The sequence below is a fragment of the Peromyscus californicus genome, unplaced genomic scaffold (assembly GCF_007827085.1).
Source record: "Peromyscus californicus insignis strain IS unplaced genomic scaffold, ASM782708v3 Scaffold_16__1_contigs__length_79575227, whole genome shotgun sequence".
NCBI lineage: Eukaryota > Metazoa > Chordata > Mammalia > Rodentia > Cricetidae > Peromyscus > Peromyscus californicus.
The window spans coordinates 6,776,885-6,787,407 of record NW_026294458.1 but is presented as its reverse complement, the minus strand read 5'-3'; the positions used below and the strand labels follow the sequence as shown (position 1 = coordinate 6,787,407).

Genomic DNA, 10,523 nt, shown 5'->3' with positions numbered 1-10,523 from the left:
GAATTTCTCAGGAAGAAAGGAGGTCCTGGAAAAAAAATAAAGAGGTCTGACATCACCAGGCTGCTGAGGTGAGACTGTGCAAGAAGAAATGATCCTTCCATCTTGGATATCCCAGCTTCCTGCGCTGTGGTCTGGGTCACAGCTGAAGAAAATGGACCAAGGCAAGGACGTATAGGGAGTTAAAATGAGATGACGAATGGAAAATATTTTTAGCATATGGTGCTAAATATAACTAGATGCATAACAAATGTTGGGTGAGCTGACCTGAACATGGGAAGAAATATGAGTTGGCAGCGTGCTGGGAGAAACACGGGTCTCTGCTTACAGTATCCACACGACTCATCTATAATCAAAGGATGGCGGCAGCAGCTTGTGTCTACCCACCACTACTCTTGGTTCTGCCCCATTATTTCTCTTCAGCCATTGTCTCCCAAATGAAGGCTTTACAGTTGCAAACCCGTATTCTGCATTAGCTCATGTCTTCTTTCTCTCATTCTCTGTCGCTTCCAAATCCTTGCCAGCATCTAGGACTAGCACATATCTGTTCTATCTCGTTCGTTCATTCATTCATTTGGCCATTGAATATTAATTGATCACCTGCTTTGTGAATGGCATAGTGCTGAGTAGCTAAGAATCGGGTTCTGAAGGAGAGACCTCCTCCTCTTTCTTGTGCCTCACACTTTTGTGGTACCCACTGACTCTGTTACTCCATGGCACTTGCCTGTTGTGCTAGTATTGACATGGTTGCTAGGTACCTCTTGATCCATCCTGTAGCAAAACACCATGCTGGTGGGAGTTGTGGATTGGACCACACTGTCTTTCTACTGCAGCCTCTGCAGTACCTGGATCAGCTTAAGTACCTGAGGCCAGGTGTGAATCTAGCTTGATTATACATTGTCAATGTGATTTCACCCTAGTCTTTTAATCCCACAGGGTTTCAGCTTCCTCAGACATAAAATCAAATAATGAAATAAATATACGAGGTCTTTTGTTTCCAAAGTAGGTATTCACTAAACGGCAGACCAACATGTTATTTGTTAGTTGACTAAGCCGTAACACTGAGGGCTGAGAGCTCACAACAGTAATCCTAGCATTTAAAGAGTCCTTTGCCAGCCTGGGCTACATGGTGAGACTGTCCAAAAAAATTGAGATCAAATACTGCTATGGATTAAATGTCTGTGTCTGCCCCACGCCTCTCCCTCCAATTCATATGTTGAAGCACCAGCTCTCAATTTGAGAGCAGGCTTTGGGGACATCATGAGGGTAAATTCTTAGAAAAAGAGGTATATAGAGAGGAGCTTTCCATGTGACATGATATAGCAAGAAGTGTTCATCTGCAAGCCGGGATGTGGGCCCCCACCAGGAACCAAATTGCCTGGCATCTTGTTGTTGGACGTCTCAGCCTCCATAAGTATGAGAAAGAAATTTCTGCTGTTTAATCCACTCAGCCTATGGTATTCTATTACAGCAGCCCCAACTGACTAAGACATACACAGTCCCTGCACAAAATAGAAACTAGCCAAGAAATCTGAACAACAGCGTCTGGGCATGCAGCCAGCATGGTGCTTTGCTGTGGGGGTGGATCTCAGGAAGTGCCCAGTATTGAGTGGCTTAAAAGCTGCTGCAAAGAACAGGGACAGGTTTTGGAAACCAAAATGGTGCAAGCAATGGAACAGCAATGATTAAAATGAAACAAGGGTGTTTAGTCCTGTCAAAGAACCTGGACTAGCTGCTCCACCTGCACTTGGTCAAGGGTGAAGTCCCCCCAGTCCCTCTTTTATTGTGAGAGGCAGATGGCTGGAGGCAGAAATCAAGCTAGAGTTCAGCTCCAGCTTGAACCCAACGAGAGCAGGTTTCCCTCTGCAGATGGTCAGATGGTGAGCAGCCTCCCTGGAACATTTCCACCTCACCAGCCCCTCCCAGCTCTCAGGAGATAGGGGTGGGTGGGAGGAGCCCCAGCTGGAGTCCTCTCTGCTCCAAAGTCAGCCAAAGAAAGGGAGGCCAATCGCCTCCCTTCAATTTCCAGCAGGGCCAGCCCAAAGTGATGAGGCTGGAGCTAGCTAGGGTGGGTTATTTGGTGTGTAGCATCCCATGTTTGGAATGCTAGAACTCAGACTCTAGTTACAGACCCACCAATTGACAGGTTGGTTAACCTCCTCACACCTCATTTTTCTAGTATACAAAATTTCATCATGACATTCTTCGGGGGGGGGGGGGGGGGGCGATCATCCAGGCCAAGCAACAGAGTCTTTCTCATACATCACTGGAGAGGCCGTGGGCAAGCAGATTCTGTTCCAGCGTGTCTGTGTGGGCCTTGAGTGTCTGCATTGCATTCAAGTGATGCCTATCCTCTTGGTTCATGGACCATTTAGGGTTCTAAAGCACAGACTAGTTAAACATGGTACGAGGGCCAAATACAGTCCATTTGTTTTTGTTGATAAAGTTTTATTGGAACACAGACCCACACACTTGTTTCATTACTCTCCAGGGCCGCTTTTATGCTAAGTGAACTGAATTGGGAAGTTACATTGGAGACTCCGGCACACAAAGCCTAGTTACATGTCTTATTATAGAAAAATATTTGCTGCCCCTAGGAGACTGAGGTTCTCTGTGGGCTAAAAGACCTATATTTCAATCCAGGTTTGACCAAGGGCAAACCACTTCCCCTTGCTATTTCTTTCTCCTTATCTAGAGAACAAGAGGATCACTAAAATTTAAAGAGATCTGTGATTGTAGAGTTTCAATACTACATAGAAAAGTCAGTTTCTACTGAACCACATTGTGTGGCCTAAAACAAACAACAAACAAGGCACCAGGCCTTACCTGCAGAATCCAGAGGGGCAACCCCTGGTGGTCACTGTGAGTTCCCACTGACCATGGTTTCTGCCTGACAGTCAGCTGGGAATAGACAGGGGCTTGGGGGAAGGTCAGAGGCAGGCTTCCCAAGCTGTAACACAAGCTGTCACTGGTGGAGAAGTCCTGGGACCTTGTGTGTGCCAACATCATTCACAGAGATTCCATTTTGCTGATAGATCAACTTAAAAACAACAGCCCCATAGCTTATCACTCCATTGTGTCCTGGCTCTGGGTGCATTTGGCCAGCTAGTACTCAGAAACCCATCTGAGGCCTCAGAGACTCTGCCAAGCACAGGGAGCATGACATCTGGAGCTCCCTCAGGAGCTCCCAGTCTAGTGAGGAGATGGCCTATAAAGGAGGAACCACAGGAGAGTTGGGTCAGGTAGCTTTGAGGGGGAATCTTGGGTATCTGGCTTGGGCACCAGGTGAGACACTAACCAGGCAGGGGCCATGTGGTTGTGGGGAGGCAGTGGGCTTGAGGAGAGGAGAAAAAGCATGGGTAGAAGGAGAAGATAATGACTAGTTTGGCGTTTGTTGATGCCAGCGTGGGCTGCTAAGACTGAATGGCAGAGCTGTGATTTCCTGTGCAGAGCAGAGTCAAATTTTTCTGTAGGCCTGCAAACATTTAACAAGATGACACATGTTGCCATGGTAATTTTCCAGCGCCAAGAAGAGTCCCAGTGCACACACCTAGTACTCCACATGCCTCCTTCTCTGCCAACCCCCAGGAGAGATCATCTAAGCCAGCCAGGTATTGTCAACTTGACACAAACTAGAGTCACCTGGGAAGCGGGGACCTCAACTGAGGAACTGCCTCCGTCAGACTGGCCCATTGGCATGTTATCTGGGCATTTTCTTGATTAATGATGGATATGGAAGGGCCCAGCCCACTGTGGATGGTGTCATTCCTGGGCAGGTGGTCCTGGACAAGACATGGGGACAAGCCGGCAGCAGCTTTCCTCCATGGTTGTTTCAGTTTCTACCTCTAGGTTCCTGCCCGGGCTTCCCTTGATGAGAGCAATAACCTATAAGCCAGATAAGCCCTTTCCTTCCCCAAGTTGGTGTCTGGTCAGTGTTTTTATCACAGGAACAAAAAGTAAGCAGTATACCCCCGTGAAATGTACGATTTTTAGGCTGGTTAGGGAAAGCCTCGGCCATCTCTGAACCTATTGGGCCCTCCTCTGTTATGACTTTATTATATATAAGTGGGAAGAAAGCCACAAGAAATCATGAACTTAGATTTGTCGTTATTTCTGAGTCTCAACTGAGCTGTGGTTTCCCGCTTGGGAGTATCAACGTTTGAGATGGCTGGCTGGTATCTGTGCCCTGGCTTTGGAACTCAGGGCACTCGTCGTATGGTTGGTGAAAACCCACAAGGCACCATGCACACATGAGCGAGCCATCCATGCTTGCAAAATAGCAGGGTCAAATGAGCAGAAGAGCCCTGTGATCTTGCATGCCTGTGAGTTTGCTTCTATTTCCTAGAGAGAGCCTCTGAATCTGGGAGAGCAGGGGTGATTCGCATGGGCTGGGAGACTGCTTAGGTCAGCAGGTTCCAGTACCAGGCTAGGGAGGCCACGGGTGTGCCTGTGAATGTTACATTGGCTGGCTGGACTCACTCAGACCTGGGAGTCATGCAGCTCTTAGCTCTTATCACACTTCTATGTGTCTCACTGCAAGCTTATCTTATGGAGGCCATGCTGTGCTAGTCCCCTAGGGGCTGGGAAGTCATTATTCCCCATCATGCTCTAGTACCTTTGCATGGATGCTGAATGATCTGACAGAAAGCCTGTCTGTAATACTGTAAGAACTACTCAGAGTAAACTCTCTACCACAAGTGTCTGACCCTTGCTTTGTTTACTGGCAGAAATTATTACCTGCTGATAGTCTAGAGAGATTTTTGGCTTAGAACTTTGTCTAGAACACTCTATTTGTGGTTCAAGTGGGACTGATAGAGAAACCACATGTGAGATAGCCAGGGGGTGCAGTGGGGGTGACTTATCGGCAGTCCACCATTGGCTCCAGCCTGAAGACTGGATTGAGGGTAATGAGAAAGTGTGTAGGAAGTCTCTCATTGTATCTTGGGCTGGTGCCAAAGGGAATGGCAGAGCTCCAAGGACTCTGCTTTCCAGTTTCACTCACTTACCCCGATTTGTGCTTCACTTGGCTCCCTGACCCCTGTCCTGCCTCCTGCCTGTCTGGACAGCAGTCTGCTCAGGTGTCTTCCTAAGCCCTCCAGCAACAGCCAAATGCACTTAAGCATTGTCCCAACAATAACCCAAGAGGTAGGGATTGCTAGAGCCTCAGATGGTTTAAGGAAATCTAGGTCGAATGTCTGAAGAAGTCGAGAGGCTTTCTAAATTGGCCCCTTCATGTCGCTGAACACCAAGCGGTGACAGCGATGACTGCTGGTCAAGGCCTCACTGAGTTCTAGGTGCTGCTATGTGCCCTACCAGGATGATCCAATTCAGCCCTCGCAACAATCCAGAGGAAGCCATCACTGTTTGGTCAAGTGCTGCAATGGAGGCTTGGAGAGACTGTAAGGTCACATGGGTGGAGGTGAGGAGGCCTGAGATTTTGGGTTTTGTTTTTGTAATTCCTCGGGGGTGCATCCCTCCACTCCACACAGATTCTCAGTCGCAAGTCCTTTAAGCTGCATTTGAGTTAGTTATTTAAAGATGGCTAGCACATCTCACTTGTCAAGTGAGCGTTTAATGGTTCCCATATCCACATATAATGCTTTCTAAGACTTTGTCTTCATCATTTTCGCTTCCTGCCTGATCCTGTCTTCCTGCAGAGTCTATTGCCCATTGTGCTGACTGAAGGCAAGATTCCTTCCTCTCTCCTCTTGCAGCAACAACTTCTGTAGAACACTCTACACCCTTTGGGGTAGTAGGCTGTGAAAAGGACACAAAGGTTGTTGAAACACAGTCCAAGAATGGAGTCATGTGAGAATTCTGAGTGCTTGTAAGAAAACTCCAAGAAAACAAGAGTCTTGCGACCTCAGTTTCTTCAAAACACAGAGCTGTTCTTGGAATGTGTTTTCGTGCTCCCCCCAGGTGCAGCAGACAGGAGTGAGTTGACTTCAGCTGTTGCTATTCATGTGCCTCTATGGAAAAACATGTTTTTGCCATGTGCCGCTTGTCTTTGTGATCGTATACAGCTTGAGTCCACAAGAACTTTAATCAGGTGACCTTTCATAACCCTCAGGGTATAAACTGTCGAATGTTCTGAATAAAGCTGGCTATCTAATGTGACTTTAGTCTGCCTCCTTTTTAGGGCCCACTATCCCAAGTGACTGTGGAACATAGGTCCCTTGTTTTCCAAGACAGATAGGGGAAAGAGATGATGAGGACATGCAGCCTATAATTCAGGGCAACCTACAACCAGTTTTCTAGGGAGGCTGAGGCAAAGCTCAGTGTCCAGGAAATTCAGAGCTGGTTTCTCTGTTGGGAGTTCTAGAGGGGTGAGTCATTAAGGGAGAGGATCAGAGTGTCACCAAGTAGATTGAATCCTCTCATTGGACTGCATCTACCTGTCACCCATGCTGTGAAAACCTGGCTTGTACAACATACACAGAAGTCTCCTCAGTACATTTTCTAGATGGGCACATCCTCTAAGTGCTGGTTTGGAATCATGGACACAAGTCTTGGTTCCAATGCTACTTCTGGATATAAACTGACTAGTTTTTTTTTTTTTTTTTCCAACTGTAAAGTAGGGATATTTGGCTAGGTACATAACCTTTTCCATAGGTTTTTGGTTAGGATTATATTCATTCACATAAAATTACTTGCAAGCTACAATGAAATATAAAAATTAAAGATTATTTCTGACCATTCTTGTTACAAATACTAATGATAACTGATGCCATGAGTTTCTCATTTATCTAATGCTTTTTGTTTTTTAAACTTTTATTTTCTTATTATTTTAAAGTGTGTGTCTGTGTATCTGGGTGTGGCTGAGTGCTAGAGTCTATAGAGGTCAGAGGGGTCAGGTCCCCTGGAACTGGAGGTACAGGCGGTTATAAGTCACCCGATATGGGTGCTGGGAATTGAACTTGGGTCCTTTGAAAGAGCATCATTATGTACTCTTACTTGCTGAACCATCTGTCCAGCCCCTTGTTTTTTAGTTTTTTATACTTGGGGACAGTTAGTAGGACTTCAGAGATTCATAATCCCTAGCCTCTGTCCTTGTGATCTAAGAAGTCTGGGGGTGGGGGCAGTGGGTACAATCGCTTGTGTGAGTTTTCTGTGCTGAGACAAGGCTTAGTGGAACTCTGCAGGAGCTTTGCTCTTTCTCATTGGTGGCGCATGCTGAAGACTTGCATGCTCAGAAAAGGATGGAGGGCGGTTATCTTTAAGTTTGAGCTCATACTGCGTCCAGGCACTTTTATGCCCACCATCTTCTTAACAAGCTAGGGAACTAGGTATTATTATGCCCAATTTATGGATGAGGAAGCTGAGGAGGTGGGATAAATTTCAAATTTTAATAAAACTGAAAAATATAAAGCCAAAATTTAAACCCAGGTTATCCACCTGCAGGTTCCCCCGCGCCCTTGTTACCTTCTCAGCAGACTGCGTCCTCATAGAACTAACTCACTATGTTAATCCCAAGCGACCTTCTTACTTGGGTCTTTTCCCATGAGAGAGAGGTTATGAGATTTGGCATAGGCATTCTGTTACTCTTTCTTCTTGTACTTCCTATGATGAGACCCTTCTCTCTACACTCTGCCCTGACTTCTCCCTCTCTTCCAGTCCCAAAGAGAGGCCAAGGAGTCAAGGACCTCGATGTATGAAGAGCCTGCAGAGAGCTCCCTGCCCCCTTAGAAATCCTGGGACAAACACACAGAAGACAAAATACACACATACAATTCTGCTCAAGGAGGCCACATAGACCAAGCCTTGATTGCCAATTTTTGGAGACGTGGGAAGTCTCAAAATATGATTTCCAGATTGCTTGTTTTACAGGTAAGAAAAATGGAGAGCCAAGAAGGTGCAAGGACATCCACAAGACCACGGACTAGTGAGAGGCAGAGTGTGTGTGTGGGAGCCCAGGGGCGAAGGGAAATCTCTAGCTTTCCCACTGGGAACTCAACTTTACCGGATGATGGCTCTTTCTGGAGGAAGGCTCAGAGTTGAGCCTATGTGAAGTCCGGAGGCCAGGGCCTCTCCTTTGATCCACTCACACTCCCGCTGAAGAACAGGAAGTGCTTCATCTCTCAGCTCTGAAAGTGCATTTTGGGGATGGGAAAGGGGGGTTGGGGCTAAGAGCGACCAACAGTTTACTCTTGCTTAAAGAACAGAAAGATGTAAGATCAGACGCTTAAGGAGAAAATGCAAGCTGACATTGAGTCCTAAGGCAGAATGAGATCTCAGGAAGAGCTTCCTCAAGCCCCAGGGTGGATATGGGAGAGGGTTAATTCTTTGCCAGTTCCTTCTCTGTTCTGGTAGAGCTGGATGCTAGGGAGGTGAGAGTGGGGTTGAAGTGGGAGCATGGGGGGAGGGGTGCCAGGAACTTTATGCAACCTCCAGTATTTCCCTTACTCTGTTAGCACCCACAACTTCCCCTGCTAAGGGAGGAAAGAGGAATGAATTACTCAGTTTAATAATTCATACAAATTGAAAAGTTTACTGTGTGAAATAAAGGGGGCATAAGAGGGCAAGAGAGAAATATTCCTGAGTCCTCTTTGAAAGGACAGAGGTATGAAGAGGATGTTTCTTGATTAGCTTGCTTGAGACTACAGATGATCCATGTGAAATAAGCAAGTAGCTCCTCCCTTCAATGGTAGGTAGCCCCCTCCCTACAATGGTAGGAATCCCCTCCCTTCAATGATAGGTAGCCCCCTCTCTTCAATGGTAGGTAGCCTTCTCCATTCAATGGTAGGTAGCCCCCCCTTCAATTGTAGGTAACCTCCATTCAATGGTAGATAGCCCCTCCGAGTTTCAATGTAGGTAGCCCCCTCCCTTCAATGGTAGGTAGCTCCGAGTCCAGGAATTCTTTTCACAAAGCAAGTCTGGTTTAGGAGTCAAGCTTCTTGTTCAGCCCCATCTGCCTAGCTAAGGAGATTTTACCTGAAAAGCTGGTTTTACAGCAAAGAAAACTGAGGTACCCCCCCCCCCCATACACACACACCTAAAAATGGGTTGGTAGCAATACCTAGACTAGAAACCAATCCTCTCTTAGTACTCATACTATGTCCCCACCCCAGTTTCTCACCCTCCACTCTCCAGGCAACTAAGATACCATGAAAGCCAAATAATCCTTAGGGGAATCAGCAGCCAGGTGCTTTGACCGAGTCCTTGACTGATAAGGGTTGGGATGAAGGTCATTTAAGGACATCTCAGAAAGCATACAAGCCAAGGGCCTCTTAGACCTACTCTCCAGCTCTCCTGGAAAGGACGAGTCGGTTCATGCAAACCGCCTGTACAAGTGGCAGAAGCAGAGTGAGTGACGGGGAAGACTCCATGCAGAAGAGGAGGTCTGGGAGCTAGCTGAAGGCTAGACCCCTTGAGGCGACAGATCACACTAAGACCGTTGGCATTTTACTTGGAGTCGAGACAGGATTTGGCCTGTGTCATGATCGGACATTTCCTCAGGAGTCTGTCTTTACGTGGTGGTGAGGATAGACTGTTTGGGAAGGTTGTTCTAGGTAAATAGCCTAGGCTGGCCTCACACGCCTGCTTCTGCCTCCAGCGCTGGCGTTACAGGCACACACCACCGCACTTGGTGAGCACACGTTATATATAGCACGGGCAGAAGAAGGAATCCAGCGGGGAGGATTTTTAGTAATTCCGAAGAAAGAAGATAGTGGCTTAGATCCAGGTGATCAGAAAGCAGGTGATAAGAAGTGGGTGGATTGTGGGTGGTTTAAACAAAAAAAGCTAACTGGCCAGAAAGAGAAGAGACTGAGTAGTGAGCAGTGGGGTGACCAAGAAAACTGGGAGCAAGTAGAGTTCTAGAAGCCATGGGGACAAAGGGTTTCCAAGGGGAAGGAGTGATGGATGGGGTCTGATGTTGCTCTGGGAGTTGAGAGCAGGTTGAGAACTGTTGGATGCAGACACGGAAGACATTGGTACCCATGGCCCATGGCGGAAGCAGGACTTGACTCCTAACCTCATGGAGCCCTGGTTTGCCTACTGACTATCGCTTAGGGTTCCTTTATTGTGAATCTTGCCATCTCAATTAGATTGTAAACTTTCCAACCCCAGGGATGATGAGTCAGCCTGTTCCCAGAGCACCAGGTCCTTGGCAGCTGGGGGGTGGGGGGAGGGGCTCATCAAGCATGCTGTAGGTTCTGTGTGGCTTGCCAGCACACTCTGTCACTGGAGCAATGGCTAGAGCAATTCTCCCCGTGCTTGCTTACCTTGGACACAGCATTTCAGCTCCTTTGGGTCTGTGACGCTCTTCCTGCTTTCCCGGATCACAGCCCTGTTCTTCTTGGTTTCTCCCCAGAGATTGGTGCCTCCGTACATGCTGGGAATGTTAAGAATGGCAATGCCTTCCAGGAAGATATTGCTCAGGTCCACCTCAACTCCGTCACACTGCGAAACAGAGAGAAAGCAGATCATGGTGGGGCTGTGTATGGTGGGGCATCTTAAGGGTGTGGCGGGTTCTCAGCCACCCCAACACTGTCAGTTAGAAGCTGAATATCTGGCACTTAAGGCTT

At 47.3% G+C, this 10,523-nt stretch overlaps 2 protein-coding genes across 57 annotated transcripts in view; one reads left to right on the top strand and one right to left on the bottom strand.

The window, feature by feature from the left end:
• Window positions 1–10,523, bottom strand: part of Dgkg (diacylglycerol kinase gamma) — a 226,611-nt gene that overhangs the window by 45,550 nt on the left and 170,538 nt on the right. For 2 of the 8 annotated variants that reach the window (XM_052740206.1, XM_052740209.1), the window contains 2 exons: window positions 10,221–10,398; window positions 2,224–5,754 (listed from right to left, as the gene is read on the bottom strand). In XM_052740206.1, coding sequence (XP_052596166.1) covers window positions 5,618–5,754; window positions 10,221–10,398 — 315 coding nt within the window. In that variant the 3' untranslated portion in view covers window positions 2,224–5,617. Of the gene's footprint in view, window positions 1–2,222; window positions 5,755–5,937; window positions 5,967–7,855; window positions 8,082–10,220; window positions 10,399–10,523 lie in introns of those variants that run through there. The other 6 variants (XM_052740208.1, XM_052740203.1, XM_052740205.1 and 3 more) reach the window with 6 other exon arrangements.
• The window catches only part of LOC128111813 (uncharacterized), a 111,473-nt gene continuing 106,591 nt past the window's right edge, over window positions 5,642–10,523 (top strand). For 48 of the 49 annotated variants that reach the window (XR_008218753.1, XR_008218744.1, XR_008218743.1 and 45 more), the window contains exon 1: window positions 5,954–7,824. The gene's annotated coding sequence lies outside the window, so the exon portion shown is untranslated. Of the gene's footprint in view, window positions 5,932–5,953; window positions 7,825–10,523 lie in introns of those variants that run through there. The other variant, XR_008218715.1, reaches the window with a different exon arrangement.